General features: G+C 42.6%; 1 protein-coding gene and 1 long non-coding RNA gene across 2 annotated transcripts in view; one reads left to right on the top strand and one right to left on the bottom strand.

Moving 5' to 3' along the window:
* LOC148190083 (uncharacterized) overlaps positions 1-21,776 on the top strand; it is a 29,093-nt gene extending 7,317 nt beyond the window's left edge. Inside the window, exons 2-3 of the long non-coding RNA XR_015776117.1 lie at positions 524-637; positions 19,684-21,776. This is a non-coding gene — a long non-coding RNA (uncharacterized LOC148190083). The remainder of the gene's footprint in view (positions 1-523; positions 638-19,683) is intronic.
* On the bottom strand, positions 13,799-17,137 carry irf2bp2b (interferon regulatory factor 2 binding protein 2b). Its single transcript, XM_042485908.2, has 2 exons — positions 16,109-17,137; positions 13,799-14,983 (listed from the first exon to the last, which is right to left on the bottom strand). Exons 1-2 carry the CDS (start codon positions 16,878-16,880, stop codon positions 14,229-14,231), a joined length of 1,527 nt encoding a protein of 508 aa, XP_042341842.2. The 5' UTR covers positions 16,881-17,137; the 3' UTR covers positions 13,799-14,228.
* Positions 21,777-22,216: the final 440 nt, after the last annotated feature.

The raw sequence follows: 22,216 nt of genomic DNA, 5'->3' as shown, positions 1-22,216 counted from the left end.
ACTCGCCTACAGAAACTCCAGTCTGTTCCCGTTCCGAAGTCTCAAATTCTACCACTTTTCCTGTGTTTTTGGTGTAAGATCCCAAAAGCCACATGTCGTGTCCGCATGATACCGCGCAGGACGGCGTCAGGTTGAAACGCTGCCGGAAACGATGTAACATAAGAAGCCTGAAGGTTCCCACAGGTCAGGAGGGACAGTGGATAGGTCCAACAAAGCCTGGACTTTCATGCAGGAGTCTGGCGTCTGCTTCCTGTCTGAATGTGATGGTTTTTTTCTACGCTTCACCGTGAGCCTCCTTCCTCTAATCCTAAACATCTGTGCTCGCATGAGCATTTGTTGATGTTGTGGCATTGGTTGTCTAAACAAAACCACGCGCAGTGTCGTCCCAGCGCGTCCTGTTGTTGAGTGAAATACGTGGACGCAGAAGTCCACTGCAAAGGGATGAGATCGTGTTGGTTTTACTTTATTTCTGTAGTTGAATTTGTAACATTGATGTTGCTGTTTCATGTCTCCTTTTCTTCAGGGTAATTTTGGTTCCTACCAACCTCAGAACCAACGACGATAAGCCTCTCGGAGCCAATATTCGGCCAATATTTTGGGAGCTTGACGTAGCCAGTGGACATCTACTGCTGAGCAGGTCAGTAACATCTGAGCATGTTGGCATTTTAACCCTTTAGGGCCTGCTTTAATATCACACGCACTCGAATCGCTCCGCACACAAAATGTAGATATTAAAATCAGGCTGTAAAAAAATATGTTTCATTAATATGATTTTATACTTTCATTGAGTTTGTATTAATGTAGCTGCTGACAGTCTGGGATCTGTCAGTGTGTGAGTGTAGCTGCTGACAGTCTGGGATATGTCAGTGATCAGCAGCTACATTGACTGTGACAGGTCACCTAGTGGAAATAGCATGTATTTCCTCCATATGCCAAATATGGTCAAAATGACCTCATCAGGTGGAAAATAGTCAAAATGACAAATTCAGAGTCAAAAGCCCAGAATGACACCCAGAAATAAAACAAGTCCTGTTTTTCTGCTCTGACGGCTGTGGGATCAAAAATGTCAGTTTGAATGGGTTTCAATGGAGCATTTTTGGACCTGAACAGTCTGAATGTAACTATTTAGTTTCCACAGTGTATTTTAGACTTATTGTAGGAGCTGAGCTGCAAATTCACTGATTACACTCAAATACACAATCTGGACTACATTTAGGACACATGCATCAACACACACACAGTTATCACAACAGGAAGAAGAAAAGAGAATAAAATGAGACAAACAGTGAAAAATTAAATATGATATAATGTGTTTTTATAATACAGAATATAAAAATATATAAAAAATAGTTTAACATAATGAAACTACAGCTTTATGAGGCAGAATAACGTCTCGTGTTTTGGGAACAAAACGTGGTGTCCTTCACCTCTCAAAGACAAACAGAGCGGCAGATTCCTCGTCTTCCTCACTCCAAATCCAGTTTGGAGAATTTGAGAAATAAAAAAAACTCTCTGAGGCAGCTTTGGCAGTTTTATTTTTTTGGTTTGTTTTTTCCTGCGTGATGAAAAAGAGGCTTTCAGTTCACGCTGATATCAGAGCCCAGCGCGGGATGGAGGGAGGAGGAGGAGGAGGATTTTGAGATGATTTCATCCATCATGTGAATTGTGCCCAACAAAGGACGCCGGCTCTCCCTGACATGGCGCTCTATAAATAGGCGGCGGTGGGGCGTGGCGGCGAAGGACCACATTAATCATGCAGAAGAAGACGCAAGAAGGAGGAGAAGGAAAAAAGTCCTCCAGAGGACAGAAACGTGCACAGAGTGATGAAGATGAATATATAGGTGTGTGTGTGTGTGTGTGTGTGTGTCAGTGAACAGGTGTGACAGTGGGCAGGATCAGTGACCTCACCAGCCAATCAGACAGCTCCAGCTGCAGCTTTAGGTCCCCCTTTTTAACCCCTTAACAGGCATTGCAACCACACAGTAGACATTTTTTGAGTTAAATTGCTTCTCTAAAAACCCAATTTAATTTTATACATTTTTATTTTTAATACAATGCATTTTAGTATTTTCGTTATAATGTAATTCTATTAAATTAATTTAAAAACATTTTTTTCTAGATTCATTATTGTTTTTATGTCTTGTTTATTTGTATGAGTTATTAAGTTCATTTTATTTTCGGATTTTTATAATTTAACATGAATCTTTTCTTTTACCATAAATTCTATACAGACGTTTCCTTCTTGTTTTTTATTTTTATGTTTATTATATGACGTTTTTATTTTCAGATTTCTATTATTTTACATTGACTTTTACACTTTTTACAATGCATTATACTAGGAAAATGTTTTTTTTTCTTAATAAATTGATGCATTTTGTCAACATATTTGACGGTGTGTAATTTTTGTTTCCATGAAGTAGTTTACTGTAGTTTAAAAGACATCTCAACATATTGAGATATATATCGTGTATCGCGATATAGCTTAAAAATATCGTGATATCATTTTAAAGCCGTATCGCTCAGCCGCAGGTGAGTTCCTGTAATTGCACTGAATGTCAGATTCAGGAGACGTTTGTGGGACTTTAAACACGTCTGTTCTTCCTCCGAAGCCTCCAGAAATCTGTCACTTTTCCCTGCTCTCCGAAAACCACATGTTGAGGCTGACGTACGTCCCGCCGAGCGGTGCCGTCGGAAACTCGGCCCACTGACATGATGACTGATGACGTGGCCTCGTTAAGAGTTTGCCAAAAAACTAAAAGGGAAGGTGAGACTTTAAAAGCGGAGGTGTTTTCCTGCAGCTGGCTACAGAGTCCTCTCAGAGTCCCCCGGGGTTCGTGGACTTTTTGTCAGCGAGGTGACATACTGCTGGAGCACGCCGAGGAAGAACAGCAGCCTGGAAACCTCATGACTCCAATGAAAATAACCCAGACTATAAATCCTGTTTTCCACTCGTTTTCCCTCCCCTCTCTGGAACAGCAGCGGGGAGGAAATAAAATGTGTGTCCTTGTTTCGGAGCGGCTCTGACCTGATTTTCCCTGCCTCCACACTGCCTGCATTTATCCGCCTGCTATCAGCTGACTGCCAGTCAGAGGGGGAATCTCGACACGCGCCTCCTCATCTGGATGTTAATCCGGTGCATCCTCCTCTCTGGGGGGCACAAATCTACAATTTCTGGCTTGCAGGGATAAAACCGGCTTGTTTTGTCTGAGCTCTGGCGTTCCACAGGGATGCATCCTGGGACGTTTGTAAAGATCTCATGTGGGCCTGAGTCACACACACAGTCACGTACATCACATGGTGTAAACCAGTGATACTCAACTTATGGCCTGTACGCCAAATCCTGCCCCCGATAGGGTAATTCACAGTGACAATAAAGTGATTCACTCTGGGAATTGTTTTTGTACTTTTAGTCTCCATAAGGCGTCAGAGTGCATAAAACAGCATCAAAATAGAGCTTGTTGATCAGAAAAAGTCTTGGTAGAAGATCCCCCGCTCCCTGACAGAGGTCCTAGCGAGGAGCCTAATGTCCATAAATACTGAAAATGTCCTAAAATTCCTGGAAATGTCCCAAAATTGTAGAAACACCCTAAAATCCTGAAAACATCCTTAAATCCAAGAAAAGTCCTAAAATCATAGAAATGTCGCAAATTCATAAAAATGTCCTAAAATCCAAGAAACACCCTAAAATCCTAGAAACATTTTAAAATCCTCCTAAAATTGTAAAAATGTCCTAAAATCCTGGAATTATCACAAAATCACAGTAACATCCTAAAATCCTAAAAATGTCCTGAAATCTGAGAAATGTCCTAAAATCCTGGAATTGTCACAAAATCCTAGAAATATCCTAAAATCCAGGAAATACCCTAAAATCTGATAAAAGTCCAAATAAAAATAGAAATGATCTGAAATCCTAAATAAAAATAGAAATGATCTGAAAATATGGGGTCCCCGGCCTCCTGTCATTTTGTAAATGTGGCCCCCGGGCAAAGCCAGTTGCGTTTCCCTGCTGTAAACAGTTTGACATTTGGTTAAATGAGCTTCTGTCAGCAGGACAACACACACACACACACACACACACACACACACACACACACACAGAGCTGAAATGTGTGTAAAGAGCAGCGGAGCGTCCCCCAATCACGTGTTTGTTATTGTACGACTAACCAAAGCTCGACCCTGCACACACATCATCCCCTCTGGACTTTGTCTCAATAACAGCCCTGTACACACACACACACACACACACACACACACACACACACACACACACGTTACACACTCTGTCCTGAGTAGACACACATTGCCACAGAGTGAATGTCGTAATTCCCCGATAAGATTTGTAATAATTTCACAGAGTAAAGGTCAGCTGGTCGCAGAGAGACGCTGCAGAAACGAGAGGATAACACACTTTATGTCATCAAAGAAAGCGATTTTTAGACCTCATAACTGCCTGAAAAGTCTGATGTAAAAACTACAAAGTATGTGGCCAAAAGTATGTAGACAGCAGGATTTGCCCTGATGGACCGAGTTTTCACTGTGAGGAAATAAACATTGATGCTGATTCAGCAAATATATCAGTCAGATCCAAAATTTGATAAAGCCAAACTTTCTCGCAGGTTTACCGCCAATGTAGAGCGAGAGATTTCTGTCTTTTGTCCAACAAGACTGAGACCTTTAGGGTGACTGATCAAACAAACCCTGGACTTTCATGCAGGAGTCTGATGTTCACTTCCTGTCTGAATATGATGCTCAAAAACAAACAGACCTTAATAAAAAATTAAAATAACAATATGAAATGTTTTTTTCCTGTCACATAATTTTAAATAAATAACTGTTTTTATAATATTCAATAACCTTCACATACCTCATAACCACCTCCCAGCCCTCTAAACACCACCTACCTATTTCTTACTTTTCAATATATATTTATTATTGTTATTATTTGATTATTGTCATTTATTATTGTCATCATTGGACGTCAGATGATGTCCCTTCTGTTTGACATATAGATATGTTTTCCAGACCGGAAATTTCGTATTACGTTTGTGGGATTATTACATTAAAAGCTGCAGATTTGTATCACCTTTGTGGTTTATTGTTTTTGTTGTTTATTTCGTTTGCGGGTGTTACAAAACCCAGAGGGAGGGAGGGAGCGTGTGAAGTGTGCGTGGTGTGTCGGTGGTGCACGGAGGGACGGCGGCGGGTCAAACCCAGCAGCTGCACTCTCTATAATTAGCCGTCGAGGCGGGCTGAGGCTCCTGTGCCATTAATCAGCGAACTCCCAGCAGCCAGCACCAAGAAAGGAACGCGGCCGGCGCTGTGTTTGCTCTTTATCTGGAAAAGAGGTTTACGGAGCGAAGGCCCAAATATAGCAGCCAGCGCCGAGAGCCGCGGCCTGTTGCCTGGAGATCCCTGCTGGAGGGTAAACAGAGCGGGACGCTGGATTTGCCACGTCAATGAGCTGGCAGGAAGTAAAGGCCACGGAGGAGGAGGGGGATCACTTTATAACCTGAGAGCAGCAGGCCGGACTGTTGGCTGGCCGAGAGGCAGAGTTACAGTAGAGCTGACGGTTTAGAGCTGGGAGACTCAACTTAAGGCCCACAGGCCAAATCTGGCCCCTGATAGGGCCCCTGGTGGCCCCCCAAACATTTTCTAATTCACAATAAAAATAAAGTGATTGACACTTTGAATTGATTTTGTCCTTTTAGTGTCCATAAGGTGTGAGACATAAAACAGCATCAAAATAGAGCCTGTTGATCAAACAGGGGTCATTGGGTCATCCCCAGTAGGACCATTGATTGGTCCGGTAGGTGCAGTGCATTCTGGTAGTTGTAGGTTTTGTACTTCTTGAGCGAGACAGCGTCCCTTTCCTCTGTTTTCTTTGGTCACGTTGCGCTGATTTCAAAGTCTTTGCGTCTTTCTCCTGCAGAGACAGACGTTTCATGTGAGGACGCTCTCTGTATCTGTGAAGTTCGTCTTTAAAGTCGGTATTATTTTATAAATCCTGCCTGTTTGTTGCCCTTTGTGTTTGAACTTTTCTTTTTCCTCACTTTGATTTTGATTAAAGAGCTTTTCACGGAGACAGAACTTGACTGTGTCCTTCATCCGGTCTGCGGAGCATCAACTTTTGGCAGAGCTTTTTTTTCTCTTCCCTTAAGCCTCGTCGTTTCATCTGCTTTTTGGCAAACGTGTGCGAGGTCTGCTCTTTAAAGAGGAGCGCTCCCATCCTTCCGGCCCCTCTGTTTAGCCTCAGCTTTGAGCGTTAGCCCTTAAATACAGTGTGGTTTGTGCTGCGCAGGGCGGGGCCGGGCTCTCGGCCGTGTTGGGGGGCCCGGATCGTCTTCCTCAGATCTGCTTTGTAATTAAATATCCCCCGCAGCAGCAGCAGCAGCAGCAGCAGCAGCACAGGGCCGCTTCCTCGCCAAACATCTTCTTGTAAATGTGTAACAGCTGCTCAGCACTTCCAACACAACTTGTTCAATATTTGGGTTGTTTCCTAAATCAAACACCAACCTTTGAACCCTCCTGGTCTTCCTCGCCCTGCTCCTCTGTGAGAGCTGACGTCAGCACGCCGCCTCCCATCTCCACTTCCACGGGCGAGAGATAAAATCTGTTTATGTCATTTGTGTATCACAGAGTCACAGAGTCGTCCTGAGGCTTCAAACCGCAAACAACAAACTCCGAGTTCAAAAATAGACATTTAAAAAAATGCATTAACCATTAGTGACTGTTTGTCTCATTTTAGTCTCTTTTCTTCTTCCTGTTGTGATAACTGTGTGTGTGTTGATGCATGTGTCCTAAATGTAGTCCAGATTGTGTATCTGAGTGTAATCGGTGAATTTGCAGCTCAGCTCCTACAATAAGTCTAAAATACACTGTGGAAACTAAATAGTTACATTCAGACTGTTCAGGTCCAAAAATGCTCCATTGAAACCCATTCAAACTGACATTTTTGATCCCACAGCCATCAGAGCAGAAAAACAGGACTTGTATTATTTCTGGGTGTCATTCTGGGCTTTTGACTCTGAATTTGTCATTTTGACTATTTTCCACCTGATGAGGTCATTTTGACCATATTTGGCAAATGGAGGAAATACATGCTATTTCCACTAGGTGACCTGTCACAGTCAATGTAGCTGCTGATCACTGACATATCCCAGACTGTCAGCAGCTACACTCACACACTGACATATCCCAGACTGTCAGCAGCTACACTCACACACTAACATATCCCAGACTGTCAGCAGCTACACTCACACACTGACATATCCCAGACTGTCAGCAGCTACACTCACACTGACATATCCCAGACTGTCAGCAGCTACACTCACACACTGACATATCCCAGACTGTCAGCAGCTACACTCACACACTGAGGAGGAGGAGATTAGAAATAATTCATTATCTTTATCATGGCGGCATCATGACAGAAACGTGGCACATTTAACGGGTTAAAATTTTGAAAATTAATGAATATTTGAGAGTTATGATTCCGACTGATGTTGGTTTAAAAAATAAACTCAGTGAGAGTAAAAAAATAATAATAATAATAATAATGAATAATATTTTTTAAATGAATGAAATGAATCAGAATCGGTCACAACAATAAACAACAAGAGGACGCACTCGTCGAGTTTTGAAGCAAAGACGTTTTCGCCAACTCGATTTCGTAAAAGTTTGTTTATGTTTATTGTTGTGTGGCCTCTGATTGGCTGATGGAGGAGACGCCGCCAAAACCCAAAGTATCCCGAAAACCTCCTGAGGATTGATGAGGAACACACACACACACACACACACACACACACACACACACGGTAAATATAAATATTTACCGTGGATTTTAGGACATTTCAACAACTTGAGGACGTTTCAGTGATTCTGGAATATTTCAAGGATTTCTTGGATTTGTCTCTTCTACTAAATATAGATTTTTTAATGCAATTTTTGAATATATATTGACATTTGTAGCGTGTGTGTGTGTGTGTGTGTGTGTGTGGGGTCTTTAAAGCCCAGGCAGGTTTGTGAAAGTGCTGACGTGGCGGTGGAGGGTGGGGGTGATTGTGTGACTGTGGCGTGTTCTGGCTGAGCCGGGGTCGTGTTTCATGTGGGGGCCGACTGACCTTTTGAACAGCGTTTGGATTTGGACAGACTCCAGATGAAGAGAGGCTCTGGGGCCTGTACAGGGGGTCACAGGGTAAACATAAACTTACCCTAAACACTAAACCTCAGGACAGATTAAGGGCGGGGACTTGTTGCTGAGGTTTTGAGGCATGGTGGTCAGGTGACAGTTAAGTAAAAATAGAAATGCAATAAATTCAAAACTGCCCAGTCTAGTTTATATATATATATATATATATATATATATATATATATATATAAATATATATATATATATATATATATATATATATATATATATGACACAAGTGCTTTAAGATTTGTTAGTCTCAACAACAAACACTGTTGAGTCAGTGTTTCTGATATAACCTGGATGCTTTATGATGTTGTAAAAATATCTCTTTGTACAAGTAAAACATTCAGTATATATATATATATATATATATATATATATATATATATATATATATATATATATATATATATATATATATATATATATATATATATATAAAACACCCCACTTCAAGTCAAAGTCCTGCATTTAAAGCCCTCTGTGAGGAGGAGGTGGAGGTGATGGATAGTCAAAGACTTTCATCCAGGAGAGCGTCGTCTGTGTCCTGTGAGACCAAAACTCAGACTGAATTTATTGGACTCGTTCAGCAGGCGGACTCAGCTCTCTTTGTTTGGGGGATATTTATCCAGAATGACAGTCGCAGCAGCCACGAACATGTTTCTAGGATTATTGGACATTCCTAGGATTTTAGGATGAGTCTTGGGTTTTAGGACATTTGTAGGGTTTTAGGAAGTTTCTAGGATTTTGGGACTTTTCTAAGGTTTTAGGACATTTCTAAGATTTTCAGATGAGTCTTAGGTTTTACAACTTTTCTAGGATTTTAGGACATTTCACAGATTTTAGAGCGTTTCTAAAATGTTTCTCAGGTTTTTAGGACGTTTTGCAGGATTTTAGAACATTTAGTATTTTAGGACATCAGTGTCTCAGCTGTGTCCTCTGTCGGGGGTGTGGGGGATCCTCCTCTGACTCGTTTTTTTATCAACAAGCTCTATTTTGAGGCTGTTTTATGTCTCTGACACCTTATGGACACTAAAAGGACAAAAACTATCCATAGAGTCAATCACTTTATTTTTATTGTCATTTAGAAAATGGTTGGGGGCCACTGGGGGCCCTATCAGGGGCCAGATTTGGGCTGCGGGCCGTAGGTTGAGTATTACAGCTGTAATAGTTCCACTTCAGCCTTTTATCAGTTAGTTTTGTTTGTATATTTTTCGTACTTGATCACATCAGAAAAAGTTTCCTGCAGAAACTCCAGAGATCTGACTGAAAACAAAACTGCGCTCTCATAAACGGGAAGCTCTCCAGCTCCAGTCTGACTCCTCATCGTGCAATAAATGAAGCAGAAGCACCAGGGAAATAAATTAGGGGTCGACTCATATTGGTTTTTCAGGGCCGATACAGATTATTTGTAGTCAATGAGACCGATAACCGATATTTGGAATTGATATTCATTTACGTCTAAAAATGAAAATCTTTGTCAAAATTTAGAATTTGGAATATAACAGACTCTAACACTAAACTTTGTTTAAATGCTTTTAACAAATGTTGAATCAAAACTGAAATTTTCAACATCATATACAACAAATTTTAAATTACAACAATGAGGCTAAAAAAGCTCCCTGAGGTTTCACAGAGCAGGAGCTCCTCTCGTGATGACACTTCCTTTGCACTTTTTAAATAAATAATCTTATCGGCAATCAATAAAATCAAACGCCGACACAGATACACGCCAAATATCGGCCCCAATAAGCATCCGGGCCGAAAATCTGTCGACCCGTAGAATAAAGTGGGTGAACCTAAAACGGACCGCTCTTGTTAACGGTGAGCTGGAGGCCGGCTGTTATGAAATCGCGGGGTATTTTGGGTCCCGCTGTTGTTGCTGGCGGCGTTCAGCGAGGTGAGAACAGCTGAGGTTTGTTGTTCCCGCTCGCCGTGTGTTTGCTGTTCTGCAGCCAACGAGTTCAAGACGTGTTTCCTCCAGCCTCGTCCTGCACCTCCGCGTCAGGAAGGAGGAGGAGGAGCAGCTCTGGGCGAGGGACAGCTGAATAAACAGAGGGAACAGAGAGAGAGAGGGGGACAGGAGGGGGTGAAATCCTGAGTTTTTCTCCGAGTGTGCCACGTAATCTGAGCAGACCCATTAATCTGGGGGCCGCTGGCTCTGCGGGCCCTCTGGGTGTTGAGTTTCGGTGACAGATGAAAAGAAATGAGCTGGCTCGGCTGGAATCTGAGGCCGAGTTCACGAGGCCGAGCTCGACGCCAAAGATGAAGCGGCCCGAGAGCGAGGGAGCGAGGGAGCGAGGGCGGAGGTCTGGAGCTGGTTTAGATCCGCCATCTGATTGGCTGGCAGACATCAAAAGGAGCACAGGCCCGAGTTTTAACCCATCGGAGACTTTCTGTTGTTTGTCTGAAGGAATGTGAAAGAGGAAACTGCGAGTGGAATTCAGTCCTCTGCGCTCCTTTTCAGCGTGGAACAATAATACCGCACAGGGGGACCTCAGGGACCCCTGCTAGGGCCCCTGGTGGTCCCAAAACCCAAGTTTAAAAACAACAATTTCTTGCTATTTTTTGGGTAACTTTTTTCATCGCTCATTGCCTTCTTCCCATGTTTTTGAAAACAATCAAGCTAATTTTCACAAGTTGGCTTTAACTACAATATATTTGTCATAATAACATATAAAATTATGTTTCAGAATTATTACATTTTTTAACTGCGTCATAAAATGTTTCAGCTTGAGGTTTAACCCTTTAATACCTGGATCAACGTTTCTTGGGCCTTTTACATGTATTCAAACCTTTGAATCCAGAGCCGAGTTGTTGCAGTTTCTTCAAAAATTTAAAGAATTATATAAAAAAAAAAACAGGGAAAAGGCAATGAACAACTTGATGAGAAATGTTGCACAAATAGATTTAGATTTTTTAAAATCTTTTATAGTTATGTAATTTCGGGCATTTTCCCAAGAAGTCCTTTTCTCTTTTCTGGGGAAAAACTGTAAAAAAGGCAATGACCAACTTGGTAAAAAATATTGCACAAATTAACAGATTTAGAAATAGGAGAAAAGTGAAGACGGAAAAATGCTCAGAGAAATATATTTTTAATTATCCTGATTAGTATTTAAAGTTAAGTTAGAGAATTATTGGAATTGAAGGCATTTTTTTCAGGCCTTCTTTTAAACTCTTTTTTCCCTTTTTTTAAAAACGAATCTTCTGCTAAAATTACCTGTTACTGGTTACTCAATGTACTAATATTAAAACAAAATAATAAATGTATTCATTTTATTAGAATTAATATATAATTAGAACTCGAATTTTAAAATTTATTTTCTTTTTTTTCTCTTTTTTCCAGAATATTTGTTGTCTTTTTTCTCCGTTTTTCTACAGAAATCAAACAAATTTGGTCCGGTTTCAAAGGGTTAAGTACTTGTCACAGAAGGCATCTGAACACAGCAGAAGAAAACTGGTGTGTGTGCAGGTTTCAGAGGGTTAAAGGGTTAAACCTGAAGCTGTCGGTGAAAAAACAGACCGTCTGTGGAGGAGAAGCAGCCAAAGAGGCAGGAAGGGGTTAAAGTTTCCTGCTCGCTGCCGCTCTGAATGGTGGCTGGGGGCCCCAGCATAAACACACACAGGCCCCCATTCATCCGCGGACTCTGTGATGGAGCTCTGAAGGCGTGTTATTGCAGCGGCGAGGGGGAGGAGACAGAGGAGGGGGGAGGAGGACGGTGACTCAGGAATTCCACCGAGGAGCACGTGACCCCTGAGCAAGGCATTTATATCCTCGCTCTGCTCCGAGGCAGGGGCCCCCCCGTACTCTGCCGTGTTACTTTACCTCCTGAAGTCGAACGTGCAGTGAGAGAAAATCCACAAAAAGTAACCAAAGAAACAAAAGAACGCCACATATGTGGCGTCCTGATGTCAACGTCAAAACAAACACGATTTAAGCCTAAAATCCAGCAGACGTTTTGTCACATGGAGCTGTTTGGATTCGTCCCCCGGGGGCCAAAACAAAGCCCTTAGGCGCCTCTGTCATCCTGGCAGCGTGGCACGGCGAGTTATGTGGAAAAACCAGTGACGAGCCGCCCGCTCAGCTCCAATCAGGAGAGTCCCTGCGGCCCGCCGCCACATATGACCTCACGTCTCCTGAGCGCTTTCACTGGAATCTCATCTGCTGCCGGATTCCTTCTTGAAAACGATGACGCGTCAGGTTCTGTGCCATGAGTCAGCGACAAAAATCTACATCCAAACCTGTCAGAAACGTCACACACAGGGGCTGCTGGGAGTTGTTTGGACGCCATCGCCTTGCCGGGCGCCGCTCTGAAGCGTTTCCACAGCAGACTATTTTTAGGCCCTCGTTATCTCCCAACACTCGCAGGACACGAGGCCCGCAGCCAGCGACCTCGGCCCGCCTACGTGTGATTTACTGTACAAAGTGTTTATGCAACACACTCCTCCCCCTCCTGCTCCTCCTCCTCAGCCCTCACTCGCTCCTCCGCTCCTCACCGGAGCCGGTTCGTTCCTGTCGGACGGTATTGCATCACGGCTGAATCACAATCAGGCCGTGACTCTCCAACTACGGAGGCCCGGAGGTGCCATGCAGGGGAAAAAAAGAATAAATCAAAACCTGCTTTTACTAAATTGAGATTATGAGATGCAACTGCGAGGCCTCGAGATACATTTGTTCCCTCGTTTTGATTCTGATTGTGAAAAAAAAAAACACAGTAGGATGTACTCGTGTTTTTAAGGCATTTCAACAAAAACAATAAATAAAGGTTTCAGATTTCTAAATTTTCAGATCGGGGGTTTCAGAAGATTTCTAGAATTTTAGGACATTACTTGGATTTGCAAGAGTTTCTTGGATTTTAGGATGTTTCTCATACTTCTACGACGTTTCACAAATTTTAGGACGTTCCTACAATTTTAGGACATTTCTGGGATTTAAGGAAGTTTCCAGAATTCTAAAACATTTCGATGATTTTGGGACATTTCTAAGATTTTAGGACAATTCTTAACTTTAAGGATGTCTCTCGGATTTTAGGGTGCTTCTAGGATTTTAGAACATTTCTTAGAATTTACAGAAGATTTTAGGATGTTTCAAGGACTTAAGCACTTTTCTAAGCTCTAAGAAAGTTTCTAGGAATTTGGCACTTTATAGGACTTTTGGAAGTTTTCAGGATTTTAGGCAATTTTTAGGATTTTAGGACATTTCTCTGATTTAGTAACGATTCCAGGATTTCAGGGCGTTTCAAGAATTTTGGCACATTTCTATGATTTAAAAAATGGTTTCTAGGATGTTGATGATGTTTTATGCACTCTGGCACCTTATGTTTACTAAAAGTACAAAACATTAGAATATGGTTGGGGGGACCACCCGGCACTGTATCGGGGCCAGATTTGTCCTGCGCGCCGTGAGTTGAGTGCCACTCGAACAGACAAAGACGATGCGATGACTTAATCAAAGTGAGGGAACGAAATGTATCTCAGAGCTAGTAGTAGTAGCAGCAGTATCTCGTGCACTCGATTTAGTAAAACGTCGCCTCCGTATTCATTTTCCGTCTCGGCTGAGCGGCTCCTGACTCGCTGATTATGGAAAATAAGCAGAGACACTAGAGGTGTTATTACAAGGTCTGAAACTGTATTTGGCAAGTTTTTTTTTCCTTAAACAAGTGCATACATGTACAGCTAAAAGCATTTTTTTATTATTATATTTTTGCCAAGTGCTCAGATTAGTCACATTCTATGTTCGACAGGACTGTCTCCAGACCGAACGTACACCAACAGATCGAGAAGAAACAGGTGACGGGAGGAGAGCCCGTGATGACGAGTACATACCTTTATCTTCAAAAAAATAGAAACACAATGTATGGAAAAAAAGGAAAATCAAAAAAATTTACAGCCATGTTTACGAAGTGTACACGTCCCTTGTGTCCAGTATGTACATGTCCGTCAATCTGTCCGCCGGAGGATTTGTCTCTGTGAGTTTTGTCCTGCTGCTGTTGCCGTAATCGGATTACAAAAGGAAACGAGTTCAAGAAAAACAACTTTAAGGGTCCCTTTCTTTTTTGACCTTTATGTCCCCGGCCAAGATGGTGGCTATTTCCCCTTGCATGAAGGCCCAGGGCACGTTGGAGCCGACCAGCGGGCACCGCTCACCGCTGGGGCAGTACACCTCACCGGTGGCCCCCTGCTGCTTGATGCTCTCCCGGGAGCAGGGGAAGCAGAACTTATGCGAGGGCACCGACGGGCACTGGACGAAGTGAGTGTCCTCCAGCCGCTCGTGGCACAGAGTGCAACACAGCGGCACGCTGCCCGGCGGCACCGAAGAGTCCGGGATGCTCTGCAGCGGCGCCGCGTGGGGGTCCATGCCGCCAGGCACATGTGGAGCAGAGGGGTTGGAGCTCACGGAGCCCTCCCTCTGCGTCAGCCGCCGCTGAGACGCCGAAGACGGCGACAGCGGGCTGCCACTATTCCGCCGCGCGGTGGTGGAGTGTACCTGGTTGCCGTCCTTTGGTGAGCCCGTGTTGCCCGCGTTGTCGGTGGCGAGGATGAGGGCCGCCATCGGGGACTGGCCGTTCTGCGCAGTGGCAGCCTCAGGGGGCGTGGTGCGGGAGTGGGGGGAGATGGTGGAGGGGGGAGCGGCTGAGAATCCCGGCAGGGCGGCCGGAGGCATCTTCAGGACCTCAGATGGCGAGGGGAGCCACGGCTGGCCCTCGCCGCCGTTCATCTTGGGGGCGCTGCCCTCGCCGTCTGGCTCCGGGGAAGTCTTCCTCTTCATGCTGCGAGGGTGCTTCCCCCTGTCTGAGGAGGAGGAGGAGGAGGAGAAGGAGGAGGTCAGCACACGACATACAAACACCCTACATGCTGCTCTGTGAGCAGTAAGTAGCGTTCCCACACTGACATGAAGAATATTTCAAAACTTTTCAAGGACCCAAAATAGTTTTTTCTTACTCCACTTGCCCATCTTTTTTTTTTTAAACATCAGATTCAAACATAATTTCAGTGTCCAACGTGATATGTTCAAGGACCGTCAGAAACTTGACAATAATTTCATTTTTTACAGATTCTGGCTGTGACGAACGGCGACATTTTGGTACATTTTAAAGTAAACACGCTTTTCAGAACTTTAAGGGAAAAAAAGCTTTCTATGAAAATCGTCAAAATGTTTTTTAAAGGAAAAGACTTGTGGGAAATGAGGGAAATGCCAAAACCTTTTCTAGAAAGCAAGTCCAAAACCATTTCCAAAAAAACAAATAAATTTGAGGATTTCTGTATAAATTGACTGGAAAAAGGAAGAAAAAAACACTAATGATTTATGAATGAATGTCATGGCCCTTTGGACATTTCCAAGAGCTCAGGACATTTGTAGGATTTCAGGACATTTCTACGATTTTAGAATGGTTCAAGGATTTCATGATAGCTCAAGGGATTAGGACATTTCAATGATTTTAGGACAGTCCTAGATCTATGGGACATTTCTTGGAATTTCAGATAGTTTAAGGATTTCAGTTAATTTCTAGGATTTTAGGACATTGGGGTCTTAGCTGAGGGGGGGGGGGGGGGCAATCCACTGGCACTTTTATAATTTGGTTTTTTGCACTTTGGCACGTTGTGTATACTAAAAGTATAGAAACAATACCCTGGAAAGTGTGACTGTGAAATTCCAGGACTTTTCCAGGTTTTCCATGACCGTGGGAACTCTGACTGAACAGCAGGAAATTTCTCCGTGAACGCAGCTTTGTTTACGACGCCGTGCCAGAGCTCCGCGTGCACAGAGGTGAACGGGTCCGTGCCCGCAGCGTGGCGGTATCGTTACCGCGCGTGTCGGTTTTCACCGCGCGTCAGCACCGTGCGCGAAATGTGCTGACACATTATTTCAGTTCCTGTTTTCACGGCGCCGGGAGAGACCAGAAATAGTCCCCCTACCTGTTTTTGAGGAAGTGGCGCTCGTGTCGTATCCCATCACCCTCTGCATGGCCGCGTGGTCCTTCTTGAAGCGGCTGTCGAAGGTGTGCAGCGCCATCAGGTCCCGCACCGTTTTGCCTTTGCCGATCCACTCCTTGTGGCTGTCCGACATGTCCGACAGGCTGTCCGGCCTGTGTTTGTCTTTCAGCTCCTCCGGCCGCTTGCCGTGCTCCCCGGGGCCCGGCGCGGCCAGCACCCCGGGCAGACCCATCTGCGCCGGGCGGCCGTTGAGCGGGTGGATGGCGGGGATGCCGCCGTTCACCAGAGGCACCAGGCTGGGGGGCACCGTGCTAGTCCTGCGGGGGTTTGGGCTCTGTCGGTTCAGCTCCGGAGGCTCATCCGGTTTTGGAAACCCGTTCGGCAGCGGGAGGCCGTTCGCCTGCCTCCCCGCTGCCTGGTACTCCAGTCCCAGCCGGGGCGGCCGGTCCGACAGCGGGTAGCGGTCCAGAGGCTGCGGCGGACGGGAGCCCGGGTCCCCGGCCGAGTGGTTGATCTCCTTCCCGGCGTGCTGGGGCTTCCCCGGGCCCGGAGAGCGGCCGTCCTGGAAGCCGTGCGCTCTCTTGAGCTGCCGGGCGGTCTCGATAACAAACTCGATCCGGTCCGCGCCCTCGTAGTTGACACATCCGCGGCAGACGGGCTCGGTAAAATCCCAGATCATCGCCCACGGCATGCGGGGCAGGTCGCACAGATAGCACGACTGCCTTCTGGAGGCAGCGACCGCCGCGGAGGACATGTTGGAGCCCCGAAGCGAAGCCAAACTCTCCCCAAAATGTCCGTCGGTTTGTTTACGTCGCCGGTGGCAGGAAAAAGAAGCGCCGGTTAAAAATAAAAACGTCGTATTTTCCGTCAGAAAGCGGCGGAGAAGCACCGACCGGAGCTCATCCCAGGTGCGTCCTTCGCCTCCGCGCGCCTCCGTCTGAAGCTCGCGCTTACGATTCAGCTCGAGCTCTCAATGTGCTCGTGACGTCAGCGCCGACACTCGGCTCGTGCTCTGGGGTTCTATTTACTGGATTCTTCGACGACCCCTCCGGCGCATGCTCAGCACGACGCTCCCCGCGCCGCTGTCCTCACAGCCGAAGATCGTCTGTGTCCGTGACAAGGCGTCACTCTGTGCCGGTTTACTGAGACCAAAAACACAACCCGCTGTCACCGAGCAAATTATTATTATTATTATTAATATTATCATTAGTAGTAGTATTAATATTGTTAATATTATTAGTAGTAGTAGTATTAAAAAGCCTTCAACGTTAATAATAATAAAACCTTAAAAACATCTTGTAAATAACCTTTACATCTTGTTAGAACAAGTAGCCTAACTTTTTTTGTTAACATGAAATCATGTTGTTTTTACATGGAAATATCTGAATAAATGAATGAATGAATTACTGACTTTATTTCAAAACAAAATTAATTTAAACATACTATAAACAAACAAACAAAACAAAAACACAGTGTCCAAAAAGGAGTAGGTAGAGGTTAATCTTGTTATAAAATGAAAATATCTTTGTTAAACTTGAAAATATTGATTAAACATGAAGATGTCATTTAGATTGTGAAAAAAAAAACATTGTTATAAAAGGTCATTTCTCTTGTTACAAGAAACTTTAGTTGTTATATTTAAATGTTATAGCTTGTTATAACATGGAATTTTGTTGTAATAATATGTGAATATCTTCTAAAAAATTGGAAAGTATATTGTAAGAAACATGAAAATGTTCAACATGAACATATCTTTCCAGTATGTGAAAAACATCTTGTTATAACAAGAAACTTTTCTTGTTATAACACAAAAACATGATGTTATAATTGGAAATAATTTAACATTTTAAGTTTTGAGAATTGAAAAACTTTAAATACCTTATATAATATGAAAATAACTTGTAAACCCCCCAAAAAAGTTGGATCCTCGGAATTGGAGGCAGAGTGGGAGCTCTTACCATCCTGTGCTCCTCTGTGTCCGCAGGGAACCAAAGATGTTTTATAAATACCAAAAACCTGAGCGGAGGGTTCAACCGAGAGCCTGGACACACACACACACACACACACACACACACACACACACACACACACAGAGTTCAACAAGTGCTGCAGCCACACACTTACTTTTGGAGGACAAATTATATATATATATATATATATATATATATATATAACTTTTTTTTTTCTTGTCTCTCGCTGTGCGTCAAGAGCACAGGCCAAAATAAACAATAACACACTGAACGCGGCGTATAAAAATGATAATTTGGATGTAAAATAACAACAAGTGTGCAGACTGGAGGCAACAAGTGTGCAGGAGCTGTTTGTCCTGCAGGATCCGCGCGGCTGCTGCCTTCACGCGCTCAGATACATTCCTGTCCCCGTGCCAGCCACCTCTGACGTCACTGCCCCGACAGCCAATCACAGAATTCAGCTGCTGTTACCAGGCAGAATGACTTCTTTGAAAAACATTACAAGAAGGTAATGAGCAACTAATTAAGAAATCACCTAAAATAATGAGAAATAAAATAAAAATACAAGGCAATTTAAAAACAAAAAATCACCCAAAATTATTAAATATAAAATAAAAAATACAAGGCAATTTAAAAAAAATCACCCAAAATTATTAAAAACAGATAAAATTAAAAGAAAAATACAAGGGAATTAAAAAAAGCAGAAAAGAAGGTTTAAAACATTACCTGGCAACGTCCTTAACAATAATAACTTCATAACATAATTTTAAATATGTAATTATGATAGTTATAAATAGTTTTCTTCAGGTTTTTTATCTTTCTTTTTCAGTTAGACATTTTTCCCATATTTCTTTTTAAATAATTGAAAAAAAATCTTTTCAAAAATTACTTATTTCTTGCAATTTGTGAAACATTTATTTCCAAGTTGCTCATTGAATTTCCCTACACGTTTCTGAAAGTGTAAAGTTTCGGCATTTTAACCCTTTAAATGCCAGTTTTTGTCATGATGCCAGTATTTTTTAGATGAAAAACGAACATACACAAAACCAGAATTATTTTCAGTATATTATATATATATATTATCATTTTTTCATGAGACCGCTCTGCACACGAAATGCACTTTTCAAAGTCAGGCTATAAATATATTTTACATTAATATGATTTTCTACTTTCATTGAGTTTGTTATGAACAAACATCAGTCCTGATATTAAGTATTCATCAATTTTCAGAATTGTAACCCTTTAAATGCCTTTTTTTGTGATGGCACATTGCCGATATGTCGCTATATTTGACGTGGTGGTCGACAGTTTTGGGCCGCGGACACCTGACAGGCGAAACAACTCGACTCTCTGATGTAACTCGAGGAAACTCTTGTGTATCTCAGAGTCTGTGTGAGGACTTTATGTAACCTCGCTGCGTTTCCCTCCGTCTCTCTCGCTGTCCATTTGCCTAAAACGCAGCTCACGTGTGAACGGCGTCCAGGATGCAAACAGCTTGCCGCTCCTGCACATTTGCCTGCAGCGCCGCTGGAAAACAAAAAAAGGAGGCATTGTTCACCACTTCCTCCCTGTCTCTCTTTCCGTCAGCTGTCTGGACGAGCGAGGCAGGCCGGGACATGACGGCGGCGTGCGGCCTGACAGCAGAGAGACGAGTGCAGACGGGCCGCGGCCTGGGCGAGGTCAGAGCGGCGGTACAGGCTGTGAGTCAGAGATGACGCCGCCGAATCATCGCTGGCGAGACACCAACATCATCACACATCCACGGCTGCAACCTTTGACCTTTCACCCCGGACTGCTCCACGGCTGCGACTTTTACTGTTACCGTAAACGATTTTCATTTAAAAAAAGACAGAAAATCTCTTAGTTTTTATCTCAAAATATACAAAGATTTAGTTTGTCACTTGAGCACAAAAAACCTGACTGCATTTCAACATCTGAAACTTGAGAAAATTGGTTTGATTTCTTTCAAATTACAGAAAGAAATGTAATGAGCAATTTTGCAAAAAAAATCATGCAAACTGCAAAAAAAGAAGTAAAAGGTGACATTGAAATAATTAAAAGACAGTAACAAATGCCCAGAAAACTATATTTGCAATTCTCTTGACTAAACATTTAAGATTATTTTACAGAAAGAAAGGAAAAGAAAAAAAACAACAAAACAACAAAAACAACAAAAAACAATTTAATAAGATTTTTTTGGCTTTTTCTTGAAGTTATTTAGTTTTTTCTGTATGTTTGTTTTATTTCTCAACATTTTTCTTTTTTTCCTTTCCCCCCTATTTACATTTAAAATTAATTCACGAAAAGAAAAGAGAAGAAAAAAATAAAGAAGATTTTTTTGGCTGAAGTTATTTTTTAAATTATTTTACAAAATGAAAGGCAAAGAAAAAAAATCTTAATAAGAAAAAATGGCACTTAAATTTATTTTCTTGTGTTTTTTTTCTCTATTTTTGTTTTTTTTTTTACTTAACATTTCTCTTTCTTTTTGCCCGTTATTGTCGAGTTATTTTCTTGTAACGTCTTATTGATTTCTTGTTAATTGTTGGACCATCTCTTATTAAGCTGCTCGCCGTCCTCTGATGTTTTTGAAAGAAACCGAGCTGGTTTTCCTCTAAAGCTTTCAAAGGGTTAACGCGTTGATGCTGCAGAGAGGATCTTGGTGTGAAACTGCAGATCACTGAGTTCATCGTCTCTGAGGCCTTTCTCCTAATGACCCTTCACAACCTGCAGATTTAACCCCCGCATCGCCTGTAAATCCCCTCGGCCAGATGACTGATCCTCCTGTCGCTGCCTCCCACAGCGAGGAGCAGGAGGAGGAGGAGGAGGAGGAGGAGGAGAGATCCTTCATGTGATTTCACTTCCCAAATGGAAACACAAACATGAGCCGGCGGCGTGGTCGACATTTCCCACATCACTCACTGAGCACAACATCTGGAGCCGTCAGATCTCTGCGTTTACGTCACAACTTCCAAAGTCGTCAGAAAACACACAAAAAAAACTGCAAACAACAAACACGAGTGACAGGAAACGAGCCGCAACACTCGTTTACTTTTCTCTGATATTTTCTCTTCATTTCCTGCAAAAAGGAAACATAAGAGAAGTCAACTCCAGATGCACCAAATGCTCTTAACCCTTTGAAATCTGAGCAAACTGGCATGATTTCTTTCAAAAGCATTGGAATTAATATGGTTTTCTGGATATTCACTTGTTTTTTGATGATGTCAAATAATCCCCTCAGCTAATTTTCAGATCATTTCCTTGTTCCCTTTTTTGCAAAACATCTGCGGGACATTTTGTTTGTTATAATAATAATCAATAATAATATTATTATTTTAAAAATAATATTATAACCACCAGTGAAATTTCTGGACTTTTCACCCTTTAGAACAAAAAATATTCAAGTAGTATTTTTTGTCTCTTACTATCACTCTATTCTTTTTAACCTTTGTCACCTTTTTTACCATTTTTTTTTTGCAATTTGCTCATTGCCTTTTCTCCTGTTTTTTAGGATAAATATGTTAATGCATTTTTTAAATGTTCCTATCATTGTTCCAGCACTGTGCCGCTGAGTTATTAAGTTAAATACAAGGATCGGATCTTAAAAAAGTACCTAAAATGAAAAATGATTATATTGTCGTTAACGTTTTTAAAATTTTTGGAAATTTCACCCTTTAAAAAAAAATTCGAATATAATTTTTTTTGTCTCTTTACATCACTCTCTTCCAATCTCTTGTTAACATTTTTTGTGTCACCTTTTTTTAAATTGACCTTTTTCTTTCTTTATTTATTTTCTGCATGTTTCTGATATTTACAAAACCTGAATGCATCATTTCACAGCTAAAAACGTCTTAAAAGTCCTTTAATGGGAACTATTAATAGTCTGCTTACAAAAAAACCAAAGAAAAAAATGTGGTGAGGCTTCCCCTTTAAGAGCCGGACGCACCTGGGCTGCGGTTGGACTTCCGTGCCGAAACCGGAAGTGACGAAACGTTCACAACATTTGGATCTTCGGTGCCGAAATATCCGTCTGTAGAGATTATACAGGACGCGGTGAGCACCTTTCCTTAATATTAGGAGAATCCAAACTGCTCTTATTATGGCGGCCGCTCAGGTACTTCCG

This window comes from Plectropomus leopardus, chromosome 3 (assembly GCF_026936395.1).
Source record: "Plectropomus leopardus strain MGB_pleo_1.0 chromosome 3, ASM2693639v1, whole genome shotgun sequence".
In the NCBI taxonomy this organism is placed as follows: Eukaryota; Metazoa; Chordata; class Actinopteri; order Perciformes; family Serranidae; genus Plectropomus; species Plectropomus leopardus.
The sequence above is the reverse complement of the archived record's forward strand: the minus strand, read 5'-3'. Positions and strand labels throughout refer to the sequence as shown.